The 26,523-nt window shown below is 39.7% G+C and overlaps 2 protein-coding genes across 2 annotated transcripts; both read left to right on the top strand.

Moving 5' to 3' along the window:
• Positions 1-9,112: 9,112 nt before the first annotated feature.
• On the top strand, positions 9,113-9,892 carry LOC145964993 (uncharacterized). Its single transcript, XM_083088201.1, has one exon. It carries the CDS (start codon positions 9,113-9,115, stop codon positions 9,890-9,892), a length of 780 nt encoding a protein of 259 aa, XP_082944327.1.
• A 15,506-nt stretch (positions 9,893-25,398) lies between these two features.
• Positions 25,399-26,313, top strand: LOC145964790 (uncharacterized). The gene is made up of 3 exons (XM_083087893.1): positions 25,399-25,481; positions 25,553-25,790; positions 26,026-26,313. The coding sequence occupies exons 2-3, from the start codon at positions 25,554-25,556 to the stop codon at positions 26,209-26,211; spliced, it is 423 nt and encodes a 140-aa protein (XP_082944019.1). The 5' UTR covers positions 25,399-25,481; position 25,553; the 3' UTR covers positions 26,212-26,313.
• Positions 26,314-26,523: the final 210 nt, after the last annotated feature.

Raw genomic sequence — 26,523 nt, 5'->3', positions numbered from 1 at the left:
TTCTTCTAAGTGCTATCTTTATTCCTAAGAAGAATCGCTTTGCATTCCGAATGCAAGTCGATCCTTGATTTCTTTCTTCCACGAAATCGTTTCGAGGAAAGAAAAGAATCGTGGAGTTCACCGGACGTAACACCCCCCGCCTTAGACAAATGTTGGGGGTACACGACATTTGCAAATAATAGGAATATTAGATTCTTTTCTTTCTGAGAAACGGAAAAAAGAAATTTATACGCATTATTATTATATACTTAAAGTAATATGTAAGAGTATAGTATAAGTGTGTTATAAATTTTAAAGAAGGAGGAAAGAAAAGGCGACCTCCATAACCCCTTCCTTTTATTCTTTCGTCCTTCTTGCACAGGATTTTTTTATTGTTTTTTTCCTTTTTTAATATAATATAATTAAATATAAAGGCGACTTAACATAAGAAGAATATAAGGATAGTTTAATAAAAATAATTGATAATTGATATTTTAACGCAGTTATATAGTCGCGTGAAAGAGAAGACTGGAGCGGAGAAAGAATAGTAAGGACAAGTGAGAGATATGGACATTTTGTCTTTGTCAGAGTCGATACCAGATGTGCCTATGAGAGAAAGACAAGGCTCCTTCTTTGTCTTTTGATCTTACTCTTCTCTCCTTAAGGGAAAGACTGCTATTCCCCACCCTCGATTCAGGTTAGCCTTATCGGTCTTCCAAAATGTTTCAATACAGTTTCCACATTCGTTTACAGGTCTGATTCTCATCATGGTTTGATTGCATTGCGTGCAATTTCTTAGAGGTTCAGCAAAATCTTTATGAATTAGCATGTGTGGCAACACCATTATGTACTTACGTCGGTGGCTTTTTGGCACTATAAGGTAGCAGTGAGTGCAAATTCTTTGATGGTATGTGAGGTGTTGGAAGATGTAGTTTTCTGATTGCCTGACACACCTGAGTTCCAATAGGCAATCTGGTGTTCCGGAATGGTCTTGTGGTCTTCTTCCGCTGGTAGATCTATGAATTTCTTCTCCATGCGTGTCGGGGTTCCAGGAAAGCCATTGTCTTTCTGCCATTTTACGCTGCAGTTGATAGTTAATTATTCAGGAATTAACTGTAAATATTTGGAATGCGAAATTATATATAAATCTCATATTCTTGTTTTTTGATTATATTTCTAGTATTCTTTTTTTTCTTTTTATTATAAAATAAATTTTATTTATTTATTTTTTTTTTATTTTATATATACAGGGTGGCCCATTTTAATCCATCCTGTCGAATATCTCGAAAACCAAGCCCAGGAAAGAAAAATGTTTCAGACAAAAGTTGTTTGGTTTCGAGGGGGCCATAAGATGGTATCATTGGTTTGACCTTGAAGAGTCATTTGAAGGTCACGTGAAGGTCACTTCAATTATTTTAAACGGAACACCCTACATATTTTTGCATATTCTTATAGCTTATCTCGAGAGCTTTCCAAAACACTATAATTAAGTACCTATTCGTTAAATACTTTTTGAGTTATGAGGCTTGAAATAATTTCTTAATTTTACATAAACCGTAAAATATCTTGTAAAATATTCAGTTTTCGATTATCTTACCTTAATACTTTTACGTACAAAATAAGAGGAATCAACTGGTGTAAAGAAAACACATAGTTGTTTTGAAGAAAAAATATATAATTTGTAATTAACAATTCCATATTTTTTCTTAAAAACAACTATGTGTTTTCTTTACACCAATTGATTCCTCTCATTATTTTGTACATAAAAGTATTAAGATAAGATAATCGAAAAATGAATATTTTACAAGATATTTTACGGTTTATGTAAAATTAAGAAATTATTTCAAGCATCATAACTCAAAAAGTACTTAACGGAAAGGTACTTAATTATAGTGTTTTGGAAAGCTCTCGAAATAAGCTACAAGAATGTACAAAAATATATAGGGTATTTCATTTAAAAAAATTGAAGTGACCTTCACGTGACCTTCAAATGACTCTTCAAGGTCAAACCAATGATACCATCTTATGGCCCCCTCGAAACCATACAACTTTTGTCTAAAACATTTTTCTCTATCTTGCTTATTTTTCGAGTTATTTGGCTGCCTAAGTTAAAATGGGTCACCCTGTATATGTATATTTTTAATATGTAATATTAATTATTTATATTTTTATTATAAAACAATTAAAGAAAAATTAAGGCTACAAAGTAAAATCACATTATAAAATTAATTACATTTTAAAATATAGTAATTGCTATTAAAAGAAAGTTGATACTGCGGGAATTTGAACTCATCGACGCAGTTACAAAAGTTTAATGCGCTCAACTTAATTGCTAAATGTATTTAACGTATTGCTGGGCGGACGCTCAATTTTAAAAATTTTTGTAAATTTTTCAGAAACTAAGGCCTATGTACTCAAATTGTTTTACAATTTCCACAAACTTTATTCCCTTTCCTCTTCAAGTGAACTATGATTCATTTTATTTAACAGTTATTGTCATCTTCTTGTTAGTAATTATTAATATAATAAATGTACATACAGGGTGTTCATTTTAAACTTTCCACTCGTTTATTTCATGATTGACTATTTTCTGCGAAAAATGCCAAAAGACGTTAATTTTGTTTTCGAGGGGGACATTTAAGTTAAATGCAATATTAAAGTAATGAGAGGAATCAATTGATGTAAAGAAAATAGTTTTTTTTTAATATATAATTGTTAATTACAAATTACATATTTTCCCTTAACTATGTATTTTCTTTACCAATTAATTCATCTCATTATTTTGAGCATAAAAGTATTGAAATAAGATAATCGAAAAATGAATATTTTACGAGATATTTTATAGTTTATATAAAATTAAAAAATTATTTCAAACCTCATAACTCGAAAAATATTTAACAAAAAAAAATACTTTATTATAGTGTTTTGGAAAGCTCTCGAGCAATGAAAAATAGGGAGTTTCGTTTAAAAAAAATAAAGATTAACGTCTTATAACTTTAGCACCTTCACTCAAAGTTAAATTAAATTCACTATTAAATGTCCCCCTTTGAATACTACAATTTTTGTCTAAAACATTTTTTCATTCGACCACTTTCTGTGATGTTAGTCGGGGTGCACAATTAAAATGGAATATCCTGTATATACTTCAAGTAAACACGCATGTAAGTCCAATAAGGACTACACTGGTAGATGCTTCCGCTGCGGCGAGCATGGACACACTACGAAGGTGTGCAAAAACGCGGTCAGATGTATAATCTGTGCGGAAAAACGTCTACCCGACAAACACCGCATGGGGTCGGACTCGTGTAGAGTTGCACAGCTGGCCCCATCGCCTCGTACAAGTGCGGAAGATAATGTGGACAGCAGTCCCCCCAAAGACACCTCTAGTAGTCCGCCTACGGACGCGGCACAGATGTATAGTTCACCCGTAACGTCCAGTCCTGATGACGGGAAAGCGGCTGACAACACTGCAACGACATCCGTCGAGGAGACACCAAAAACGCCGGCACGGAGGACCGACGAAGAGATGGAGGTTGCAGGGCCGGAATAGATGTCCTGGTATTTACAGTATTTGTGCTGTGCTTACACAGAGATGTCCTTAAATCTAGTCTATAACCTAAGTTTATATACATATATACATGATCAAATTTCTGCAAATAAATTTAAACCACTGCAGAGTTGCACAGGAACTGCTGACACAAATGGAAAAAGAACATTACCTGGATATGACGTTAATATCAGAACCGTATAAGGTCCCTGAGGACTCAACTTGGGCCGCTAGTAACAACGGAAAAGCCTGTATACATTTGAATACCGATGGTTACATGAGTCCATGTATTAAAAGAAAGCAAGGACAATTCTCGGATCGAGGATCGAGAGATGGGAAGTTATGAATGTAGAAACGCTTTCCGATCATAATTACGTACATCCGATCATAGTTACTTCGAGGTCTGCATGGATCCCAAGATCCGTATGTCCCGCCACAAGAAGAGGTACACCAGATGGGCGTACAAGAAAATGGATGCGGACCGTTTTGCAGAAGCTCTGATCTGGCGATGTACAAACCATATCCATGAGGATGATATTGACAAAATGGTAGCCTGGACACAAGAGGTGCTTGAAGAGGCGTGCCACTATAGCATGCCTGTAATAGTTCCGGTACGAAAAGAGAGCGCGTACTGGTGGAATGCGCACATCGCCGAGTTGCGAGCATCGTGTAATCGAGCCAGAAGACAATGGCAGAAAGAGAAGCGTAATGGTCTACTTAATACTATATTACAAAAAGAAGAGGAATATAGAACAATTAAAAAAGAGCTATGTACAGAGATAAAAAGAGCTAAAACTAAAGCCTGGGACGAGCTCATCCAGTCAATAGATAAGGACCCCTGGGGCCTCCCATACCGTATAATAATGAAGAAGCTAAGGAGAAGTAACCCCAGCTTTAGTGAAACTCTTCCATTAGAAGTACTCGAACAAGTGGTAGATAAACTGTTCCCACAAGATCCTTACTGGGATGAGGGCGCATCTGATGACGCTACCGACGAACAGTGGCTCGAAGAATATAACATAAGTACGGAAGAAGTCAATAATATTCTAAAAAGAAAAGCGGGAGCTAACAAAGCCCCAGGTATTGACGGAGTCAAGTCCGTATTTCTGAAGAGAATCCCTTCGGAATTTTTGAAAAAACTTGTTCAGATGTATAATGCGTGCTTGCGAAATGGCATCTTTCCAAAGACATGGAAACGATCTTTATTAATACTGATCCCTAAAGGGGTGCCTGATCCTTCTGAAATCAAGGCTCGCCCTATATGCCTACTGAGCGAATTAGGCAAAACGCTAGAACGCGTTATCGAAAATAGGATCCAAGACTGGATGATACAACACCCGGAATCGAGACTTGCGGCATGCCAATTTGCATTCCGCAAGCATACATCAACGTGTGATGCATTACTAGTAGTCAAGGAAATGGTTACAGAGGCGCGAATCAACGGAGAAATCGTCGTAGGATTAAGCCTAGATATAACTAACGCATTTAATTCAGTGCGCTGGAGCAATATAAGAAATGCGATGAGAGAAAAATCATTCCCGTTGTATCTGCGAAAAATCATCAGTAGCTATTTATCACATAGAAAAATCGAGTACCCAACTATCGAGGGAAAAACGATTACTAGACAAGTAACAGCTGGAGTTCCACAGGGATCGGTCCTCGGACCGACTCTGTGGAACATAGCTTACGATCAAGTGCTGAGAACCCCATTTGAAGAGGATACATTAGTATTGGGCTACGCCGACGATACTCTCGTATTGGCGAAAGCGACAACCATCGAGGCTGCAATTGCTAAGGCTAACTTGCAGGTGAGCAAAGTCATTAACAGAATCAAGACTCTTGGATTAAAGATAGCGGCCAGTAAAACCGGCGTGATAGCGTTCAATACTAAATCTAAGATAGAAAAATACAATATGTACAATAATTTACATTGCGTGTATATAGATCGCGAAATAGTTAAGATGGAACCCTCCATCAAATACCTGGGGCTTATACTAGATAGAGAATGGACATTCATCGACCATTTTAACTACGTCGAAAGCAAAGTTTCTCGGGTGAGTCGTGCCTTAAGCGCGCTTATGCCGAATCTTCGCAGTCCTCGTGAGAGAAAGCGTAAGTTGTACGCGCATGTAATAGGATCTATCATCAACTATGGGGCTCCCATATGGAGCGAGGCCACCACCAATAGAAGAATCAGGGACAAACTGCGCCGTTTACAACGTACTATGGCGATCAGAGTAATAGCCGGTTATCGGACTATATCTGCAGACGCGTCTCTTCTGCTCGCGGAAATTACTCCGGCTGACATACGGGCGGCATACTTTTGCCGTGTATTTGTGCGGGCGCGTGATCTAAAGCGCCAGAACGCGTGGAATAAGCTGGAGGAAAGAGAGATAAAGAAAGAGGAAGAAATACTCTTGAGAAGACAATGGAAACTGCTGCTGCAGCGTCAAGAGGTGGCTGGGGCGCGTACGTGCCGCGCCATAGAGCCGATTTTAGATCAATGGCTGGATAGGTCACATGGGGAGCTATCCTTTCATGCGACCCAACTCATAGCGGGACACGAATGCTTCCAGACTTACCTCCACCGCATTGGAAAAGCTGAGACCGCTACGTGCATATTCTGCGAGCTGGAGGATGACTCCCCAGATCATACGCTCCAAAGTTGCCCGAACTGGAGCGAACAAAAAGAGCTCCTAAGTAGCCTCATCGGTCAGGATCTATCGATCGATACGATCATCAGACAGATGCTAATGTCTGAAGAGAATTGGAAGGCATTCCTGACATTCGCCGATGATGTCATGCTCGCCAAGGAAGAGGAGGAGCGCGCTCGAGAACGCGCGAGAATGGACGATAGTGGCAGCGATTCGCCGTAAATAAATAAATTAACACACTTACTAGACTTGGACGGTTCTTTGAACTCGACACAAATGAGACTTATTCGATAGCGACTACAGAAGTAGGAGATCCATCTTCACCACACAAACATCTACCATTCACACATTCACACATTCACATTCGCACAAACAAAGCAAACAAATACACTAACAGGGGGGATATGGAGGGTGGAGGGCAGGAGTAGGAGAGGGTAGGGGGGTAGGGTGAGGGGAATAAGGTGAGGGGGAAGGGTTTACACTACACATCCAATAACACACTCATCCAGTCACTCTCATGCATACAAGCATCCCTACATAAACTAGATAAGGACCACAGTGGATTCTACGTGATTTCACTATTAAATAGGAAATCAATTAATTAACCAGAAAGTAGACAGATAATACCTGACCGTAAATATCCCAAAACATGTTTACAACTCACATACATATACACACACACGCTAACAAACATACACACGTACATACACAGACACACACACACACACAGATACACAGAAATACTCACATATGAACACGTCGAGGGATACTACGTACAGAGAGATACCCGAAACGGACAGGGGCCTTAACCGGCCATACGGCAACGGCTCCCGGGCGGGTAATGCGTAAGCGGGTACCGCCCGGGAGTCAATACCATCCAGGAGGTGCGTAAAGAGAGGGGTTTTTTAGTGGGTAGAGGCCGTTAAATAGGCCGAGCCCCACACTCCTCCGGTCTACGGGGACCGGGGGGTGCGTAAGAAGCATTTTTCCCCTCTCTCGTTAAAAAAAAAAAAAAAAAAAGTAAACACGTTCATTTATTTTGTCATATTTCTGTTACAGGAAATACTGATTTGTATAAACTATCCGATAATACCCTTAGAAAATTGGGATTATGTGAAGATCATTTCTCTGACACATCATTTACAAACGCAACAAAAGTACGATTGATACGAGATGCTATACCAATTGCATATAATAACGCTGAATCACTCGTAAATGAACAAAATATTGAAGTGAAAGAAAAACATACAATAGTACTTCCTCCTAATAATGGAAACATGATAGAAGAACAAGTACCTGAAGAGTGTACTCTGCGAACATACAGACCTGCAATTTTAAATTTTGAAATGTCTGCAGAGGAGGAAGACGTAATGGAATGGATGCATCTGGAGCCACCTATACATCAAAACGTTATAAACAAAGATAATAGTAAATCTGAAATATGTAATAATAAAAAAAACAATCCTAAAACAATAATAAGAGCATTGAGAATAGAAAATCTCAATTTACGTCAAAAAATAAAACGCTTAAAATATCAGTTGCGATGTATGGCACAAAATTGTAAAAAATCAAACAAAAAAAAACAGAAAAAAGAAATGCTAAAGAATTTAATAAATGAACAAGAATTACATCCTGTAGCAAAAACCATGATAAATTTACAACTGCATATGTCACGTACACGATATACTGAAGAAGAGAAAATGCTTTCCAAGCAATTATATTATTATTCAGCCTCAGCATTTTGCCGTTTAAAGAAAGCAGGTTGCAATTTTCCTGGACAAAGAACAATTTAGAAGATGGATAGAAGAATACAATATAAAACCAGGATTTTGTGATATTATATTTAAGAAATTAAAAGAAAAAATTCCACAAATCCCTGAAGAAGAAAGAGTGTGTGCCTTAAAATGGGATGAGATGTCTATAAAAAGCTATGAAGAATATTCTTCAAAATTGGACCAGATAGAAGGGCTTGTTGATTTAGGACCTCTGGGCAGAAAAGCAGAAAGAAACAAATGTGTCTTTGTCTTTTGCCTTGATAGTCTGAATGCACATCATCCATGGCGACAACCATTGGCATATTTTTTTCCAAGCAAATGTATGAGATCACATGAAATAGTTTACTTAGTCAAGATGTGTCTGGATAAATTGATTGAAACGGGTGCTGACGTGAAACTAGTAACATGTGATCAAGGTACAAATAAGCCACTTATAGTCAACTAGGCGTTGATGTCCAAGAACCGTATTTCATGCACAATAATAAAAGATATCATGCTTCATATGATTTTCCGCATTTGGTAAAAAGACTAGCGAGTTTCCTTAGAACGCATGACAAGATATATTGCAAAGGAGAAATAATTGCATCATATTCTGATTTTGTAAAGACCTGGTGCATCGATAATGCGACAAAAGGAGGCTCAAATTTATTATCCCATATTACACAAGCACACATTCGTCCGAATTGTTTTGAAGCGATGAATGTGAAAAGAGCATTTCAATTATTTAGCCATACATTCGCAGCTGCAATTAAAATAGCTGGTGATGAAAAAGAATTAGATTCAAGTACTTGGAAAGCAACAGCTGATTTTGCAGAGCGTATGAACAACGTAATTGATGCTTGTAATTCATATAGTATTAATGTCACATTTGGTGAAAAACGGCCATTGTCAAGAAAAATCCTGACATTGAAGATTTATTATCAAACTTTATGCAATGGTCTCTAGGATGGTCCAAGTTTCCGAATAAAATAAGTCAAGTTCCTTGCTTCAAAGGTTTTGCCATTACGACACAAGCAATTCTTTCTCTGTATAAGGAATTTGCAAGTAAAAATGAAGGATTTGAACTTGCAACAGGTTTATGCAACCAAGACGCAGTAGAACATTTATTTTCAAAAATTCGGCAACGTGGAGGATTTAATCCTAATCCAACCGCAAGAATGGTTCGATTGTCATTCAGGCATATAATTTCCACAGGTTACATTCAAACAAGTGATAAAGGAAATGTGCAATATCCTGAAAGTGAGGCTCTCATTAATAAATCAAATCAGCTTATTAAGACGGTTGAAAATCGTATGAGTAAAAATAATGTTGCTATCATTGATGATGATATTGATGATAACGATGATGATGATGATGTTGCCTCGATAACAAATTTATTTAATAAACATGCAGATATTCTTGAAGAATGTGATTTAGACACAGAAAATGTAAGTATACTCAGTAATTATGATGAAAATGCGATAACATTTTTTGCAGGATATGTGGCTCGACAATGTATCGAAAGAAATAATTGTCAAAATTGTCGTGCAACAATGTTGAAAACGCCAATGGAAGATGCGACGCCAAACGAAAAATATATCGAATATCGTGAATATCCCAACGCAGATGAGGATGCTCCAACAGTTACGAAATTAGCACGACCAACAAGCCTCTTTACCGATGTCATCAAAACACAATTGATGAGTTTTAATCGTACGTGGCAACATCATTGGGCATCCACACAGGTCCTTGAGAAGATTGCAAATGAGGGTATGTATGCAACAAATAAAGTGCATGCTGAATGGTTTAATATAAATGATAAGTGTTATAATCATCACATACAAGCATTAAAGTTTTTATTAACTGTTAAAATATATTCCCGTACACGATATAATAATCGTGCTGAAAAGACAATCAATGCATTTAACAGAAAAGTAAAAAATTTGTCAAACAAATAAAATTTTACAAAAAAAATAGAGCACAGTTAAGAAAAAATATAGAACGTACTTAAAATTTATTTTACAAACATTTTGTGTACAAAAGTACAAAAGCATTTTCTTTATTATTTTTATATTATTAGTGTCTTAGAAATCGATCATTGTACAAATAAATTTCGAACCAAATTAGATTATTACTTTTAATAAGAAAAAGAAATATGCATTTCCCAATGTTATGGAAGATCGCAATTACAATTGAAATTATTACATAAATGTCATAAACTAGCAAATCTCACACGGAAAGAAAGAAACAAAAAATTGTAAAGTTAAAAGTTAGCGAGTATGCCATGGAATTGGGAAATCATATTAAATTATTTCTTATTATCAATGATCGTAAGATGCGAATAATACAAAAATTTTAATCAAATGCATTTATTTATCTTACGACTCGTTGGCACATGGTATTCAATATTAAATATTTAAAGTAAAAGATGTAAACGAATACCATGCAAATATATAACACACATTACACACATAAACATAACAATGATTTTTAACAAACCACAACTAAAAAGGACGTCAATAAAAATTACAAAGAAAAGAGACGTCAATACACTTCAAGGAAATCGACACAGATTTCCCCGTGAAGATTTGCTAGTTTTTCATTTATGCAATTTTTTCAATTGTGATTGCGATCTTTACGTCATGCTTACTAATGTCAACAAGAAATAAGTTTTTCTCTCTAAAACTTTTTGTTTGTACATGTTCTATGTTAAATGTAATAAAAAATATTGATAAAATTATCATTATTATATGACTGAAATTATTATTATTAAATGAAAAAGTTAATATGAAGATAAGACAGCATGCAAGACATTAAAGATCTCGAATTGAAAGTGAAATTGCAAAGAATGTCACATATTAATTATGCTTATAATATATGTAATATATAATATATAATTGCATTATAATATATTATATATTATAATATATGTTATAATATATAATATATTATATGTTGCAATTAAAAATTAATATTTTTATGCAGTTAATTTTATGTAATATTATTAACACTTTTCTGCTGTTATCTGAATAAAAAAGTTATGCATATTATTTGAAATGAAGCTACTATCTGGTTTCGCGAATAAAAGCTATATATTTCAGTTTATTTGTTTTCGATTTTTGTCAAATGTATACATAATTATTGGCGAAGCCAGATATTGGTATTATTTATTTACAACCTAATCTATCCATATTCCTATACAGGGTGATCCAGAACAAACGTTTGTCTTTAAAAAAATAAATTGTCGAGTCTATTCTAAGACGATTTTCCCTTTACCAAAATTGTCTACGAGGCTTAGTTTTTAAATTATTAAATAAAATAGTTTGCGAATTACGGAACGAGTACAAGAGGTAGACAGGGACGGCGCAACTCACCGTCCGATACAGGCGATCATGTGGGGCGCTCGACGCGATCAGCTGATTGCTGCACACGATGAGTGTAACAATCAGTGTGTGTGTGTGTGTGTGTGTGTGTGTGTGTGTGTGTGTGTGTGTGTGTGGTGTATTTATGCACGCGTATCCACACATGCACCGTACTCTCTCTCTTTCTCTCTCTCTCTCTCTCTCTCTCTCTCTCTCTCTCTCTCTCCCTCTTTCTCTCTCACTCTCTCACTCACTCACTCACTCACTTATTCTTACCTTAATAATGAGATTCTTCATACTGCTGATAAATAGCAGTGCCCAGTGTGTTGCACGATAATAATCGTCGTCGACGAGACGTCGTTTCTTCAACACGCAGTCTGACACATCGTCAAATAAGCGAAGTTTTTTCTTTCATCACTTTCGACACTTTTACAAATTTACTCGCGCACTTAATCACTCACGATTGATAAAAGGAGGAATTTACCAACGGTTACGGTACGAATTTAATAAACGGTTAACGCATTTAATTATTAATTACACACTCGATTAAAGAAACGCGTTAACAGAACGCGATACTCGATGCAAAGCGCGCGACGCGACGACCGACGACAAGCAGGTCAGGTTAGTACTAGCGCGTAATGCTACACGTTTATGTTTGGCAGCGCTAGAGGCGCTAGTACTAATCTGACCTGCTTGTTGTCGGTCGTCGCGTCGCGCGCTTTGCATCGAGTATCGCGTTCTGTTAACGCGTTTCTTTAATCGAGTGTGTAATTAATAATTAAATGCGTTAACCGTTTATTAAATTCGTACCGTAACCGTTGGTAAATTCCTCCTTTTATCAATCGTGAGTGATTAAGTGCGCGAGTAAATTTGTAAAAGTGTCGAAAGTGATGAAAGAAAAAACTTCGCTTATTTGACGATGTGTCAGACTGCGTGTTGAAGAAACGACGTCTCGTCGACGACGATTATTATCGTGCAACACACTGGGCACTGCTATTTATCAGCAGTATAAAGAATCTCATTATTAAGGTAAGAATAAGTGAGTGAGTGAGTGAGTGAGAGAGTGAGAGAGAAAGAGGGAGAGAGAGAGAGAGAGAGAGAAAGAGAGAGAGTACGGTGCATGTGTGGATACGCGTGCATAAATACACCACACACACACACACACACACACACACACTGATTGTTACACTCATCGTGTGCAGCAATCAGCTGATCGCGTCGAGCGCCCCACATGATCGCCTGTATCGGACGGTGAGTTGCGCCGTCCCTGTCTACCTCTTGTACTCGTTCCGTAATTCGCAAACTATTTTATTTAATAATTTAAAAACTAAGCCTCGTAGACAATTTTGGTAAAGGGAAAATCGTCTTAGAATAGACTCGACAATTTATTTTTTTAAAGACAAACATTTGTTCTGGATCACCCTGTATAATAATTATTTTATCATTGGTACATATTAAATTAACACGAATTTTTTCTTTATGCATCGGTCTCTGCATTATATATAATACATATTAATATTTTCAATATACATGCGACACATATAATACACATATCTCTGTACCTCACAGTGAAATAATTAATATTATAATAATATTAATATAATATTAATATATAATAATATTAATATATAATTTTTGTTTAAAAATAAAAAAATAGAAAATCAGTAAAAAGTAAACGAAACTGCATGTCTTTATGTAACAAACGATAAATGTAGAATGTCATTAGAAAATCAAAAAGTGAAATATGTATTTCATATTCCCTAATATATACTAATATAACTTAATATATATTACATTTTATAATTGTCATACAAACGATATGAGCTGCAAGCTGTTTCATTCGTTGTCAGACTCATGCAAAATGGTAAGTATAATTGCTCTTTCTTTGTATATTAAAATATACTTAAAATATTAGTTTTACTGTATAACCCGGTAAAAAATTTTTCATATATAATTAGACAAAACTGATTATATCTAGTTATACAAACTTATATATTAATTTTGTCCATATAAAACCAGATATGCTTATGTATAAATGGATATGAATATATACAGGGTGGCCCATTTTAATCCATCCAGTCGAATATCTCGAAAACCAAGCCCGGAAGAGAAAAATGTTTCAAACAAATGTTGTTTGGTTTCGAGGGGGCCATAAGATGGTACCATTGGTTTGACCTTAAAGAGTCATTTGAAGGTCACGTGAAGGTCACTTCAATTTTTTTAAATGGAATTTTTTTAAATATGGAATTGTTAATTGCAAATTACATATTTTTTCTTAAAAACAACTATGTGTTTTCTTTACACCAATTGATTCCTCTCATTATTTTGTACGTAAAAGTATTAAGGTAAGATAATCGAAAAATGAATATTTTACAAGATATTTTACGGTTTACGTAAAATTAAGAAATTATTTCAAGCCTCATAACTCAAAAAGTACTTAATGAAAACTAACTTAATTATAGTGTTTTGGAAAGCTCTCGAGATAAGCTACAAGAATGTGCAAAAATATATAGGATGTTCCATTTAAAAAAATTAAAGTGACCTTCACGTGGCCTTCAAATGACTCTCCAAGAACAAACCAATGGTATCATCTTATAGCCCCCTCGAAACCATACAACTTTTGTCTGAAACATTTTTCTCTCCCGGGCTTGGTTTTCGAGATATTCGACTGGATGGATTAAAATGGGCCACCCTGTATATTAAAAATAATTATAAATATATATTAAATATATATTAAATAATTATATATATATATATATATTAAAAATAATTTAAAAATAACAAATTTGTTTTTTTTTAATTATTTATTATAATTCAAACATTGTACAATGTTTCGGATGAAACTTTACATAAAAACATTGAAAACATATATAAGTTGAATATTACAAACATTTTAGAAAAGAATTATTGCAAATACATTTAATATTATGTATATTTGAGAAAAAACATAATTGGTTAACATTAAAAAAATTTCATGTTCAACTTGCTATAAAACGTGAAATTTTGTATGTTAATCCAATTGTTTTCCTTTAAATACATAATATGTGTTTTGCAGAATAAATATCTCTTAAAATGTTTGTGATATGCAACTTATTTATGTTTTTTAATGTTTGTATGTAAATTTAATCCGAATTGTACGTATTTTGCAATTCTTGACTTCTCTTTATAAGTATAGTTATTGTAAGTATAGCAATTTTCATTGGCTTTTACATGAATCCTCATGAATTGTGTATCTTTTGGAATACGTAGTGAGCCATAATTAAGACAAGACATGACTTAAATAAAACATAAGATATAATTATTACACAAAGCCTTACCTGTATTGCGTATCCATATATTGCATCTTGCATCCTTTTGCATTGGGAATCTGAATAGCCGTTTCCCATGCGAAATTTTTCCATTCTTGCACTCTTTATACATGCACTTATTGTAATCTACGGGACACTGACTCGACATCGTATTATGATACGAAAAGAAATTAGAAAAATAAAAAAAGGAAAAAAATACAAAACTGAAAAATAAATAGAAATAAAAAAAAAGAAAATAAATAAAGAAGAAGTAAAAGAAATATAAAAAAATAAAAGAAGAAATAAAAAAAGAAATAAGACAAGAAATACAACACGTAAAAGAAAATAAATAAATGAACTGACATGATAAAAGTACACACGTACGTACACGTGGAAATATTTCCAGCTAATCGTGTCAGATAAAAAGAATAGTAACGTGTTGCAAAATAATTAACTCGCTAAAAGACTAACTCCGTTAGAAAAATTGAACAAATCCAAAGCAATGCACGGATCGCGAAGCACCGAACGTTATTCACAAAGTTCGTCGCACTAACTGTTTACTCTCGGACTGAATTGTCGAAATGCACTTGTCGCGCTTCTTTTGTTTCAACAAGTGATTGGAAAATCACTGGCATAATGCTCGTATAATTCAAGAACTTTATCATATCAAGAACTTTAAACGAGCTGCTTTAAAGTCTAGTTCTTTAAATCATTAGTGTGTGTGTGTGTATATATATTAGAATATATATTATACATATATATATATATATATATATATATATATATATTGTAATCGTGACTTTTGTTGACCGTACAGGGCCGTGCGGTTAATTCCACGTCACACCTTCGGCGCGATCCGCGATCTCGCGTCTCCACTCAAAAAAAAATAATCGCAAAGTATAACGAAAGAAAATGGGCGCCAGGCACGGGTAACCGCACCACACAAAATTTCGCGAAGATATCGAAATGGAATCGAAGTAGAGACGGAGAAACAGAGGCGACGGAATTTTAGATGTTAATTTCTCGCGGTAGCTCAGTCGTGTTAACGTTGGAGAGGGGTGGTTCGGTCAGAGCGGAGATAAGGAGGCCGAGAATAAAGCTGAAAGTTTGAAACGCTATTTAAAATAAAATAATATGTTACAATAGGTAGAAAACGGTATAAACACCGTATGTGGTACAGAAACGCAGTTGATATAATTCCCGCAAGATCGATTCAGATATTTGCAAGAAGATAGATTTACGCAGAAGAGCCTATAGCCCACGTGATTTCGGCGTGCGCGGCAGCGCGAGCGAGATAGGTAATATGACCCGCGGACGACATACTGGCCGCCCGAACGATAAAATGAGAACAATAGAACACCCTCGCTCTACTAAAATCGCGGCGTTATTAATCAGATTTTTCGCGAAGTATCTCGCACTCGATCCACGACGCACACTCGATAATTTTCGAGCCCGCGCAACGCTTGCAGCAAGCTGTAATACGCCGCGAAGGAAGACGATATTATCTCGCCCGGTATATGTAGCGGAAGCTAGCGCAAAAACTCCCGGATTTTCGTCGGGTTGTGTACGAAGTACGCAGAAACGAAAATCTTTCTCTCGCGAGAATGCAGTTACGCGAACAAACAATAAACACGAAGATATTACACGCAGTAACCGTAAAACGCGGACAAAGAATACACAAAGTGACTGGCGGCGGCGGTTCCCGGAGAAGTCGCGGCGTAATATATTAAAGCACGGATGGATCGACCGGCTCATCAATCGCCCGAAAACGCGAAACACCACAAATTATCGAACTCGCTGCGCGAACGATAGAAAAGAAAACACGACCCTAATTACGGCGACGATAATTGCGAGCGGGATTTCGATCCATCCGAGCGCGACACGAAATCGGTGGCCTCACAAACAGTAGTCGTCGTCTCACCAAAAATTCTCAGGCTTCCTTCTACGCAGAAACGGTAACCTTTTGGAAGCTCAGGGTCTGCGTCTTCCCTACGTGAACGCTCGCCGGACAGTGAAGAGCGGAAGGCCCACGGGAGACACGCAGGCTACGCGTTATCCTTCTTATCGCGTGACGAATCCTTATTGGCGCAGGGCCGTGTCGCGCGTCTCGCGCGCCGATATTGGTAATCACGGCCGTATTTAGGTCCTTTGGGCCGTAGGGCGTTTACCCGCTCGAGAGCGAAATTTTTCCGGTAGCGATCGCTTCGTAATATTTTTCTCCGCCTGAATCCCTTTCCCGGTCCCGGACTTCCGTCTTTTGACATCCTGACGGTCTTTAATATAATTCGGGCCGTGGTCTTTAAAGTCGCGCGTTTGGGGCAGGAGTTTAGCAGCGGTGCTCCATATCGGGGTCTCTCACCCGTCCTCAGGTGTAGAGTGGCCCTCCCCTCATCGGCTCTACAAGTCGGTAATTCGCTCTCTCGTCGAGAATCCCTTGCTCTGTCAAAAGTAAAGCGACAGAATTAATCGGCAGAGAATTTTCTCGCCGGTAGCCAAATGCTTATAAGATTACAATGATGAAATGATAGCCTGACCTGACGTGTTCCCGCGGCCTTCAGCCGGGCCTCCGCTCTCTGTCCTTTATCTCTCCCTTCAGGTCGCTCCATGCTTCTAGCCGTCGGTCGGGTGAGATTTGCCCCCATTCTGAGGCCCCGATTATCGCCGCTTTTTCTTAGTCGCGCAAAAATTCGCAAAGTCGCGAAACGCAAACGCAGGACTGCTTTTCTCCGTTATAGGAGAACGCAGGCCCCGAAAACGTTAACCGCGGTCGGGCTTTTCGCTCCTGTGACGGACGGCCCCAAAAGACGTCACGTCACAATATATATATATATATATATATATATAATATACATATAATAATTTTTATATGTTTGTGCATATATATATACAGGGCGATCCTGAAAAACGTTATGACTTTAAAATGACGTATTCCTGACACCATTCTAAGACAATTTTTCCTTTACCAAAATTTGATTTGAAGCGTAGTTTTTGAATTATGAGCAAAAATAGTTAGTAAATCACGCGTCGGGTACAGAAAGCAGGCAGGAGCGGCGCGGCGTGCCGCGAGCGCGGGTGCAGCTGACCGCCCGATGGGTGATTATCACCGCATGAGTCGCTAACTATTTGATCTTATAACATAAAATTATGCTTTAAATAAAATTTTGGTAAAAAAGAAAATGTCTTAGAATTATGTCAGAAATATGTGTTCCTTAAAATAACGTTATTTATAGTGAAAAGTTGTTCCGGATCGCCGGCCGTCCGACATTGCAATCAGCTGATTGCTACACGCGATGTGTGTATGGCGGAGTGTGTGCGTAAGAGAGAGAGAGAGAAAGAGAGAGAAAGAGAGAGAGAGGGAGGGTAGGAGGGACAGATATTCATACACACGCACGCACTTTTTTTCTCGCTTTCTTTCTCTCTTTTACGCAACACTCATACACTCTCTCATTCAGTCTCTCACTCACACTCTCTCGGTCACTCACTCACTCACTCACCTGCTTACTCACTTGCTCACTCACCTTGTAGCAGCGTAGCGAATCTTCATGCTATGTATTGTTGTTATCTGCTGCACGGTTATGATTGCTAGAGATGCGCGACACATCGAAATTTTTTCGATTATTAGTCTCACACTCGATTGACACAATACAGATTACACGATAACGAGTTTACTGTTTATTCACTCACTATTGATTTATCGATACCAAAAATTACTTTCAAAGAAACGCGAATGCAAACAGCACATGACTCGACGCGAAGCGACGGACCGCGGAGACTGCGCGACCACAAGAGTTATGTTGCCAGAAACGCGACACGCGACATCTAACAAACGACTTGCGCGTGGCGCGTGATTGACGCGAGATAAGACGAACGATCGGCTAAAACCTTCGCATTGCGAATGCGGTAGAAAACATGAAACGTATAATGACATACTTAAAAAATTAATTATTTATTATAAATAATAACTATTTCTAATTATAATAAATAATTATTATTTTAAAAAGCATGTGTTGTACGTTATTACGTTTTCGAAATTATTGCATTCACGATGCGAAGATTTAAGTCAATCGCAAGAATAATGTAATTTTAATTACGTCGCGTGTCGCGTTTCTGGCAACATAACTCTTGTTGTCGCGCAGTCTCCGCGGTCCGTCGCTTCGCGTCGAGTCGTGTGCTGTTTGCATTCGCGTTTCTTTGAAAGTAATTTTTGGTATCGATAAATCAATAGTGAGTGAATAAACAGTAAACTCGTTATCGTGTAATCTGTATTGTGTCAATCGAGTGTGAGACTAATAATCGAAAAAATTTCGATGTGTCGCGCATCTCTAGCAATCATAACCGTGCAGCAGATAACAACAATACATAGCATGAAGATTCGCTACGCTGCTACAAGGTGAGTGAGCAAGTGAGTAAGCAGGTGAGTGAGTGAGTGAGTGACCGAGAGAGTGTGAGTGAGAGACTGAATGAGAGAGTGTATGAGTGTTGCGTAAAAAAGAGAAAGAGAGCGAGAAAAAAAGTGCGTGCGTGTGTATGAATGTCTGTCCCTCCTACCCTCCCTCTCTCTCTCTTTCTCTCTCTCTCTCTTACGCACACACTCCGCCATACACACATCGCGTGTAGCAATCAGCTGATTGCAACGTCGGACGGCCGGCGATCCGGAACAACTTTTCATTATTAAAATAACGTTATTTTAAGGAACACGTATTTCTGACGTAATTCTAAGACATTTTCTTCTTTACCAAAATTTTATTTAAAGCATAATTTTATGTTATAAGATAAAAAGTTAGCGACTCATGCGGTGGTAATCACCCGTCGGGCGGTCAGCTGCGCCCGCGCTCGCGGCACGCCGCGCCGCTCCTGCCTGCCTTCTGTACCCGACGCGTGATTTACTAACTATTTTTGCTCATAATTCAAAAACTACGCTTCAAATCAAATTTTGGTAAAGGAAAAATTGTCTTAGAATGGTGTCAGGAATACGTCATTTTAAAGACATAACGTTTTTCAGGATGTTCGAAAATCATAAAATTCATCCCGAATTAAATTTCTTAGAATATTTCAAAATGTTCTACAACTCGAGAATTCAAAATTAACGAGCGTCGAGAAACTTCTCGAGATCTCTATTCACCAGAAAAACTCGATCGTTCGAGTTATCTCTAACTTTTTTTGGTCATAAGAAACGCGTGTCATAAACATTGACAATAATAATATCAACCGTCGACAAAATCAGCGTAACGTACGGGCATGCGCGCCCATACGTCACGAACAGCTGATTGCCAATCAGCTGTTTTAAAAAGACTGCGCGCATGGCAACCGCGAAAAAGCCGACGTCAGACCTCATCGGCGGCCAATTACGCGCGGCGCCATGAGGTCACCGCTAAACAATTAAATTTATTGGGCCACGTCACAACGGGCCCAAAATTCCGCTCGCCTTATAACGGGCACCGCACGCGAGCAAGCCGAAGTCTCGCACTTTTTGTCAAACCGCTTAGTTAAAACCGCTCCGCATAGTAAAACCGCTTATAACGACCGCTTATTCTCTTGGACTTTCGCAATCTCTGTATCAAACCGCTGATTAACCGCATTACACGACCGCTTACGACTTTGGACAACGCATTTTTCTCGCTCTTGTGTCTCTACACCGCTCGCGATACCGCTCGCGAAACCGCGCTCACTTTGTTACACCGCTGTTTCGCTAATCGAAATCACTGCATTAAACACTTGTCTTTTAATTTTGACTCCAATAAACGTCAGTCTTTTGTGTGAACGAGGCGCACTTTTTTCGCTTTACGACCTTCCGGTCCTATCAACGCACTGTCGGATTCGCTCGCGAACATTTCTGGTCCTTCGAGCCGGATTTTTATCATCCTCATCCGCAGTTTCGTGGGTGACATCCACAGTGCCGATCAGTTTTGTGCAGTGAGTTTTCTGTAAAGACAAGAAATCAGTTACAATGAGTGCCGATCTGAAGGCTTTGTTGGAGGCTCAAACCGACATCCACGGACGAATGTCTCGCTCCGTGGACAATCTCCGCAAAATGGGGGTCAACAATATCACCCTCGGCGCCATCCAAGCTCGTCTCACCATCCTCGATAACCTGTGGGGAAAAATCGAGGCTCAGCACGAGCTCATTCGGGCGGCTCTGAAAGAAAGGTACCATGAGAGTGAGTACGCCAAATCTGATTTTATTGATGTCGCGGAGAATACATACGTGACGCAACGCAGCACGCTAGCCAGTTATGCCGAAAAACTCAAGGGCGAAGCGCCTACCGCGTCCAAAAGCGAGCCAAGTCCAGAGCAAGCTTCAAGAATCTCGTTGCCGCGCATCAAACTCCAGACGTTCTCGGGCGCGTACGAGGAGTGGCCCGCGTTCCGCGACTTGTTTCTGTCAATAATCGGCGATAACTCGTCCATATCCGCAGTGGAAAAGCTCCACTATCTCCGCTCCTGCCTCCAAGGACCTGCGGAAAGTTTAATTCGTCCGTTACCTGTTACCGGGAGCAACTATGAGCGAGCATGGTCAATCTTAAGCCGACACTTCGAAAATAAGCGAGAACTTATCCGCTCCAACTTCGCCGCGTTCACCGCCGTGCCGAGGATGAAGGCTGAGACCGCCGACGAGCTGAGCCGAATCTTCAACGCCGTCACCACCGCCGTCAACGCGCAGGAGAGCATCGACAGGCCCATTGCCTCCCATGGGATGGACCTCTTTAACTATCTAATTGTCGAGCTCTTCGATCCACAAACTCGGCTCGAGTGGGAGTCCTCAACGTGTGACTCCATCGATCCGCCGAGCCACGACACCTTGACAGACTTCATATCCAAAAGGATACTTACCTTGAATGCCGCCAAGCCAAGGTCCGCCGCAAGGTCCGAAGATGCCACACGGTCAGCGAAGTCGCACTTCACACAGCACACTTCCAACGCCTCCAAGTGCGTCGTGTGCAAGGGAGAGCACTCACTCATGCAGTGCTCACAATTCAAGGCGAAGTCCGCGAGCGATAGGAAGTCCTTCATAGAAGCCAACCGACTGTGCTTCAACTGCCTCGGCACTCATTTCATGGCGCAATGCCAGTCAGTTAAGACGTGCGTCTTGTGCCAATCTCGGCACCACACTCTGCTGCATGATGCGTATCACGCAACGTCTTCTAATGAGGTCAGTTCACTCTCCGCTGTGCTGCCAAAATCAGATCGCAAGGCGACCCTCCTCGCCACCGCACGCGTGGCCATCGCCGACTCCAGGGGGAAGCCTCAAGCTGTCCGCGTCTTGGTCGACCAGGGATCCGAAGTCTCTCTCGTCTCGGAAGCCCTGGCACAACGCCTCCACTTGCCGCGAGCCCGCTCCTCGATTGCAATCGCTGGGATCGGAGGAGCGCCATCAAGAGCCACCCGCGGAAGGATTTCCGTGAGCCTCTCTTCTGAGACGACCGGAGCTACTCTCTCCGTCGTCGCGCACGTTCTGCCGCGCCTCTCCTCATATTCCGGGCCGACGATGCGAAACCTGTCCACCTGGCCGCATATCCGCGGACTCTCTCTGGCTGATCCAAGACCTTTCGACCAGGATCCGATCGATCTTCTGCTCGGCGCCGACGTCCACTCAGCCATCCTTCAGGATGGACTCCGCAAGGGCCGTGCGGACGAGCCAATCGCCCAGAAAACGACTCTGGGCTGGATCCTGTCAGGAGGCAGCAGGACCACTCTCCGCTATCGCAACAGCTCCGCCAACCTCGAGCTGAACGAGCCAGTTCAGCGACCCCGAGAGCCGGGGAAGGAACCGTCCGCTCCTGACGCTCTCACACCGCTCTCACTTCGCAGTCCGTGCACGGCGGACGGGATCCCTTGCAAAAAGAGGGCCGCCACCGACGACAGCATCCTGGCTGGAGTCCCGCAGGAGAAGCGATCAACAAAAGGGTCAAACCGCACCACACTAATTGGCTGCCAAGGGCAAGGTCGCCCCGGCGAAGCCAAGATCGTTGCCGCGACTATAACTGTGCGCGTCCACCCTCACATCAAATCTGTGAATTCACATCCGCACTTTTCTAGGTCCATCCGCAGTATTCAGCGACCAGGTCAGCCATCCGCTGCGGTGGATGACCCCAGCCTGGCTCCTCCGGGACGAAGCCTTCTGGCCACGCAACAGCCGCGACGTGCCCGACGGAGAGCTTCCCGAGCATCGAGCCGTCGGATCGCTCAACGCCGTCGGCCAACCGTTCACCGAGCCCGAGACGACCCTCCGCTCTTCTCCGCTGCATCGGTTTCTGCGAGCCACTGCCGGGTGTCACCGATGGCGACACAACGTCCCACTGGTCAGCTTCCTGGGGCGTACAATACGACGCAGCCGTCACCTCCGGACACGCGAGACCGCCGCAACTTTTAAAGTTCTTTGTCTCGCGCTACTGTTCATTCATACACATTGTATATATTATATATATAGCATCTGTCCGTCACATTCATTCCGCGTTTCGTTTATCGTGTCTGTGGCCGCGTTATCCGCAACACTACTCACCGCGCATCTTCAAGTGATGCAAAAATTGATCGTCGAATTCTCGATACACCGCACGCGATTAATTTCTAGAATCACTTGTTACAGCACTTTACGTTGCGATTCTCGACGTTCACAAATTCACACATTCTCGGTACATTTACACCACTGTAGATATTTCATCACATTCACGCGTTACTTATTCTCGCGAAAGTCTCGAATGAACTGAGCAACACGTGTCTTTGTACTACGTCACGCATTCCATTCATGATCGCTATCAATAACCATCAATCGGACCGTTCGCGACACCTGCCCGAGCCCGAACACACTCGAAAATTTCGTCACGTACTGACGAGGCGGGCGAGATGTTCGAAAATCATAAAATTCATCCCGAATTAAATTTCTTAGAATATTTCAAAATGTTCTACAACTCGAGAATTCAAAATTAACGGGCGTCGAGAAACTTCTCGAGATCTCTATTCACCAGAAAAACTCGATCGTTCGAGTTATCTCTAACTTTTTTTGGTCATAAGAAACGCGTGTCATAAACATTGACAATAATAATATCAACCGTCGACAAAATCAGCGTAACGTACGGGCATGCGCGCCCATACGTCACGAACAGCTGATTGCCAATCAGCTGTTCTAAAAAGACTGCGCGCATGGCAACCGCGAAAAAGCCGACGTCAGACCTCATCGGCGGCCAATTACGCGCGGCGCCATGAGGTCACCGCTAAACAATTAAATTTATTGGGCCACGTCGCAACGGGCCCAAAATTCCGCTCGCCTTATAACGGGCACCGCACGCGAGCAAGCCGAAGTCTCGCACTTTTTGTCAAACCGCTTAGTTAAAACCGCTCCGCATAGTAAAACCGCTTATAACGACCGCTTATTCTCTTGGACTTTCGCAATCTCTGTATCAAACCGCTGATTAACCGCATTACACGACCGCTTACGACTTTGGACAACGCATTTTTCTCGCTCTTGTGTCTCTACACCGCTCGCGATACCGCTCGCGAAACCGCGCTCACTTTGTTACACCGCTGTTTCGCTAATCGAAATCACTGCACTAAACACTTGTCTTTTAATTTTGACTCCAATAAACGTCAGTCTTTTGTGTGAACGAGGCGCACTTTTTTCGCTTTACGACCTTCCGGTCCTATCAACGCACTGTCGGATTCGCTCGCGAACACAGGATCGCCCTGTATATATATATATATATATATATATATATATATATACAGGGTGTCCCAAAAGTCCCGATACGGTCGAATATTTCATAAACTATGCACTTTAGAAAGAAATGTTTCAGACAAAAGTTGTGTAGCTTGAAGGGGGCCATAAGATGGTGGCAATGATTTGACCTTGGAGAGTCATTTGAAGGTCACGTGATGGTCACCGTCAATTTCTTAAATGGAACCCTCTATTTTTTATTACATATTCTTGTAGCTTATCTCGAGGACTTTCCAAAACACTATAATAAAATATTTTTTCCTTAAGTACTTTTTGAGTTATAAGGCTTGAAATCATTTCTTAATTTTACATAAACCGTAAAATATCTTGTAAAATATTCATTTTTCGATTATCTTACCTCAATACTTTTACGTACAAAATAATGAGAGGAATCAATTGGTGTAAAGAAAACACATAGTTGTTTTTAAGAAAAAATATGGAATTGTTAATTGCAAATTACATATTTTTTCTTCAAAACAACTATGTGTTTTCTTTACACCAATTGATTCCTCTCATTATTTTGTACGTAAAAGTATTGAGGTAAGATAATCGAAAAATGAATATTTTACAAGATATTTTACGGTTTATGTAAAATTAAGAAATGATTTCAAGCCTTATAACTCAAAAAGTACTTAACGAAAAGGTACTTAATTATAGTGTTTTGGAAAGCTCTTGAGATAAGCTACAAGAATATGTAATAAAAAGTAGAGGGTTCCATTTAAGAAATTGACGGTGACCATCACGTGACCTTCAAATGACTCTCCAAGGTCAAATCATTGCCACCATCTTATGGCCCCCTTCAAGCTACACAACTTTTGTCTGAAACATTTCTTTCTAAAGTGCATAGTTTATGAAATATTCGACCGTATCGGGACTTTTGGGACACCCTGTATATATATATACACAAACATGTTAAAATTATTTTATGCAAAACTATAATAATTTAAAATTTTAAAAATAAAATATTTTATGCGGAAAGCTATCTTGTTTGCGAACGCGTACGTATGCTGCGCAGTACATTCTACAAAGCATATTACGCAGCACACGTGTGCGTTCGCATTTGTGTGCGTATGCTGCCGAGTTCCATTTCTGGCATTATTGCGTAGTACGTGGTGCGACGTGCAACGTGCAACGTGAGACGTGCGACGAAGTCTTGGGTAAGCAGGCAAGCAGTTGTCGAGCTCGAGCAGTAAGTAAACATATAAATATATATCCTTTATTAATTATGTTGTGTGTATATTTATTTGTAAATTCTTATAGGATGGAGGATCGCACCATGGGCCCAACGGCTATGACGGTTCCGACGCCGCCGACGCCGACGACGGCCGCGACGGCGACGACGGTCGCGACGACGACGACGACCGCGACGGCGACGACGGCCGCGACGGCAACGACGGCCGCGACGGAGACGATCTCGGCAGTTTTGACGGCCTTGATGGCCCCGACGATCATGACAGCGGCGGCGGCCCCGACGGCGACCGAGCCAATTGTATTAACAGTAAGTATAAAAATTAATAAATTTTACGTTTAATTATTTAATTATATTAAATTAAATTTTATGTTTATTTTACGCATTAATTCGACGGCCGCTTTACGCATGTGATAGCGGTCGATATTTATATTTATCGGTTGGTATTTATATTTATAAATATTTGAAGAATGTTTTGCTTTTACGTAATGCATGTTTTGCGAAAGTATGTTATTTTTATGTGTATATTTATTTTCTGTTACAGACGGAAACTTTAAATGAAGTAATTAAAGCGGCAATTAACGCTGGGGTGCAGCGAGGTAGTGGTCGTCGGGGCAGAGGTCGAGGAAGGGGACGAGGAAGAGGCAGAGGTGGAGGCAGAGGCGCAGGCCGTGGAAGAGGAGGAGGAAGAGGTGGAGGAGGCGGGATACAAATATATTATAACCTATAAAATATATATATATATATATATATATATATATATATATATACACTTATATATTTTTATATATATATACACTTAATACATTTTATAATATCAAATCATTTTATAATATCCCACAATAAATATAATATTTATACATAATATAGAGTTTATATTTATTAATAAATAAATAATTCTATTAATTACGCGAAGCGCAACGCGTTAAAAGCACGATAGGTGATAGGTGATAGGGGTTGTAAATTTTGTAATAAAATCGCTAGCTCATGTCTATCGCACGTAAGTACTTATCATTAGTGAGACAAAGTAAGGACGATCGAT

This window comes from Camponotus vicinus, unplaced genomic scaffold, assembly GCF_025532165.1.
Source record: "Camponotus vicinus isolate PSW18456_S1 unplaced genomic scaffold, iyCamVici1.0 SCAF_14, whole genome shotgun sequence".
Lineage (NCBI taxonomy): Eukaryota > Metazoa > Arthropoda > Insecta > Hymenoptera > Formicidae > Camponotus > Camponotus vicinus.
Note: the sequence above shows the minus strand (reverse complement) of the source record. Positions and strands in the feature narration are given on the sequence as shown.